General features: G+C 50.3%; 1 protein-coding gene across 1 annotated transcript in view; it reads left to right on the top strand.

Annotated features, from left to right (window-relative positions):
• The first annotated feature begins 242 nt into the window (after positions 1–242).
• Positions 243–3,845, top strand: part of ANAPC7 (anaphase promoting complex subunit 7) — a 44,513-nt gene continuing 40,910 nt past the window's right edge. The window contains exon 1 of the mRNA XM_011997859.1: positions 243–820. Within this exon, the coding sequence (XP_011853249.1) occupies positions 618–820 (203 nt within the window). The 5' untranslated portion in view covers positions 243–617. The remainder of the gene's footprint in view (positions 821–3,845) is intronic.

The raw sequence follows: 3,845 nt of genomic DNA, 5'->3' as shown, positions 1-3,845 counted from the left end.
GGATTGTTGTGAACGTCCAACAACTTGTGTAAAACTTTTGTAAAACGTTAACTGTGCCAGACACATGCTGGTTTATATGGGTATCAGCTAATTCCTGGATCTAGTCTTTATTTCCACGGATTTAGGGAATCATTTTACATGGTAAAATACGCCCCTCGAACTAACAAGTTCATCCAGGGACAAAGCCTGACTTTAGCAGGAACACAAAACACCTGAGCAGGGAGGCGGCGGCCCCTGCCTGGTGCGCATGCGCGACTGTAAAAGCCGTTAGGTCTGTCCCTGGCGCCCGATTAGAATATTTAATTCCAGTTGGAGCGCTTTTCCTCACCTTACTATATTTTATGTCTGGTAAATGCCCACACATTTTAATTTCTGAGAGGCACAAATTCCTCTCAGACTCATTCAAATTGACCAAGTAGTCTTACTAAGGTGACTTTTGTCTCATTGTAAATCCTCAGTAAATTTTGCAGTTTAGGATGATGACGTAATTTTTGCGTAAAAGTAACAACTCATTTCACCGGAAAGGGACCACGACAGGAGCAGGGACTCGAGTTTCTTTTTATTCGGGCACTTCAGTAGTTACCTCTTGCTTGGGGGCGGTGCCGCGTGTGGACCCGATGGACCCCGGCGACGCGGCCATTTTGGAGTCTTCCCTAAGAATCCCTTACCGGTTTTTCGAGACAGTGCTGCCGCCGCTGCCCGCGGCCTTGCAGGGCAGGATGAATGTGATAGACCACGTGCGGGATATGGCGGCCGCGGGGCTGCACTCCAACGTGCGGCTCCTCAGCAGCTTGTTACTTACAATGAGTAATAACAACCCGTGAGTTGAGGCGGGGAGCGGCCTGGGGCTGAGGAGAAAGCGGCAGTGGTCTGGGACCGGGGCTCAGGGCACGCGGGAACAGGCGGGAAGGAGCGGCCTCCCGCACCAGCGGAGGCTCCGGCGTCTGCGAGGGCGTAGTGGAGCGGAGCAGACTTCGGAGCGCAAGTTGGGTTCACTGGGTGCCGGCGTCAAGTCCCTGCGGAGATGTGGCGAGCGGCGGCTTGGAGAAATAGAAGGCAGAGGCTCTGAGGACGACCCAGGCGAGGGTTTTCTGAGGCACCTGTCGCGGGGTAGCGCGACTGTCACATCGCTGGGCCGAATCCTCCCCTCTCGGCTCCTTTCAGAGAACGTTTTTTTCTCTCGCTGCAGTTCCGGGACCCAGCCTCCTGGTTTTTATGCTCTAGCCCCGCATCTGAGATTGGTCACCCCATTAAGTGTATCAGGAGGGTCCACTTTCTCGCCTTGGGAAACCCCTGAAAACGGGGCCAGGCGCGATGGCTCACGCCTCTAATACCAGCACTTTGGGAGGCCGAGGCGGGAGGATCGCTTGAGCCCAGGAGTTAAGACTAACCTGGGCAACATAGGGAGACCCTGCCTCTATGAAAAATAAAAATTAAACAATTAGCCGGGCGTGATTGTGCGTGCCTGAGTTCCCAGCTACTCGGGAGGCTGAGGCAGGAGGATTGCTTGAGCCCAGAAGGTCGAGGCTGCAGTGAGCCGTGATCGCATCACTGCCCTTTACCGTGTGCGACAGAACGACAGCCTGTCTCAAAAAAAGGAAACGGGAGATTCCATTAATGGGTGGGCGTGGCTTCTTTCTTGTTTCATTGAAGCACTGGGCTGATTCCATCCTTGAGTGTCCATCCTTAAGTACATGTCCCTCTCCTGCTTAAAATCCTTCGCTGGCCGGTTGCAGTGGCTCACGTCTGTAACCCCAGCACTTTGGGCGGCCGAGGCAGGCGGATCACGAGGTCAGGAGATCGAGATCATCCTGGCTAACACGGTGAAACCCCGTCTCTACTAAAAAAAATACAAAAAAATTAGCCGGGTGTGGTGGCAGGCACCTGTAGTCCCAGCTACTGGGGAGGCTGAGGCAGAAGAATGGCGTGAACCCGGGAGGCAGAGCTTGCAGTGAGCCGAGATCACGCCGCTGCACTCCAGTCTGGGCGACAGAGCGAGACTCCGTCTTAAAAAAAAAAAATCCTTTATTGCACTCATGAAAATTATTTCCCATGGCCTCCGAAGGGAAATATCTGCCCTTCACTCTCTGCTACTTCATCTCATTACTGTGTTCACTGCTCTCCAGCCTCTCTGGCTATTCTTTCTGTTATTTATTTATTTTTATTTATGTTTGTTTTTTTTGAGACAGAGCCTTGCTCTGTCGCCCAGGCTGGATGGAGTTCAGTGGCGCGATCTCGGCTCACTGCAGCCTCCGCCTCCTGGGTTCAAGCGATTCTCCTGCCTCAGCTTCCCAAGTAGCTGGGATTACAGGCGAGCGCCACACGCCCAGGTAATTTTTGTAATTTTAGTAGAAACGGAGTTTCAATATATTGACCAGTCTGGTCTTGAACTCCTGACCTCAGGTGATCCCACCACCTCGGCCTCCCAAAATTTTGGGATTACAGGCGTGAGCCACCACGCTTGGCCTCTTTGTGTTATTTGAATGTGCCAAGCGTGTTCTCTGGGCCCTTGTACTTGCTGTTCCTGCTGCCACGGTCCTTATCTCAGCGCTGCCTTCTCCTTCAGGTTTTAGCCTGAACATCTCTCCCAGAGAACCTTCTCTGACTCCCAGGACTCTCAGGTACTCCCACTTTTCTACCCTTCGCATCGCCTAGCAATTGAAAGCACAGTGGATGTGCGCATTAAGCACTCACATGCTTATTGAGTGTGTTGAGGAAGTGAGTACAACCTCAGGGAGGTGGAATACCCTTGTCTGAGTTCACACATCTAATAAATGGAGGAGTACAATGTCTGGACCTGGTCTTCTCTGACTGGAGAGTCTCCATTCTGAGTCACCAGTCTGCTACCTCCAAATGGCATTATCATGGAAACTTCTACTCTGTAGATGTATTAGTGTTTGGCCTGCTATAGAAGCTGGTCTAGGTCAGAAGGGAAAGGTCCTTAAAGTGCTTACAATGCAGCTGCTGCTGCCCATTGGATTTTCATGAGTGTGCTTTGGTGTTTTGTTTTGTTTTGCTTTTCAGTCAGAGTCTTGCTCTGTTGCCCAGGCTGGAGTGCAGTGGTGTGATCTTGGCTCACTACAGCCTCCACCTCCCAGGCTCAAGCAATCCTCCCACCTCAGCCTCCTGAGTAACAGGGATTACAGATTTGCACCACCACGCCCGGCTAATTTTTTTTTTTTAATAGAGATGGAGTTTTATCATGTTGACCAGGCTTGTCTCGAACTCCTGACCTCAAGTGATCCCCATGACTTAGGCCTCCCAAAGTGCTTGGATTACAGGCGTGAGCCACCGAGCCCGGCCTCGTTAGTGTGCTTTGGACCTTACTAGTGAGACCCATCATTTTGCCACCATCCACTTCATGTTGACAGGAGCCCTGGTCTCTGTCAGCCTTCTGTGTTTATTCTGGAACCTTTCACTTGGTTCTTGGTTCTGAGTGATTTGTCAAAGCATAGTTTCCACGTTTGGAGATTTAGGCCCTACTTGCTCTTAGTTCTCAAAGATGTTACAGGAGAGTTTGAAACAGTTTAATTCTCTGGCTAGACTAAGTTTAGCCCATGCTTTTTCATGTTAGGTTAGATTGGCAGTTTCCTAGCTTTAGGACATGTTCAGGTTTCTGCCCTTCATGGTTTATACTTTAAAATTTCTTGTGGAATAGGCAGTAGACACTGTTAAATTCAAACAGTGGAGAAGGGGCGTGCAGATCAGTATCTTTCCCTGAGTCTTGAACTTCACCCCACCATTTCCTTTCTCCAGAGGCAGTAACTATTTTTTCCTGTGTCATTACAGAGGTAACTTATGCATGTGTAAGTAGACATGTATGTTATATGAATATCTGAATGTCT

This window comes from Mandrillus leucophaeus, unplaced genomic scaffold (genome assembly GCF_000951045.1).
Source record: "Mandrillus leucophaeus isolate KB7577 unplaced genomic scaffold, Mleu.le_1.0 Scaffold55, whole genome shotgun sequence".
Lineage (NCBI taxonomy): Eukaryota > Metazoa > Chordata > Mammalia > Primates > Cercopithecidae > Mandrillus > Mandrillus leucophaeus.
The sequence above is the reverse complement of the archived record's forward strand: the minus strand, read 5'-3'. Positions and strand labels throughout refer to the sequence as shown.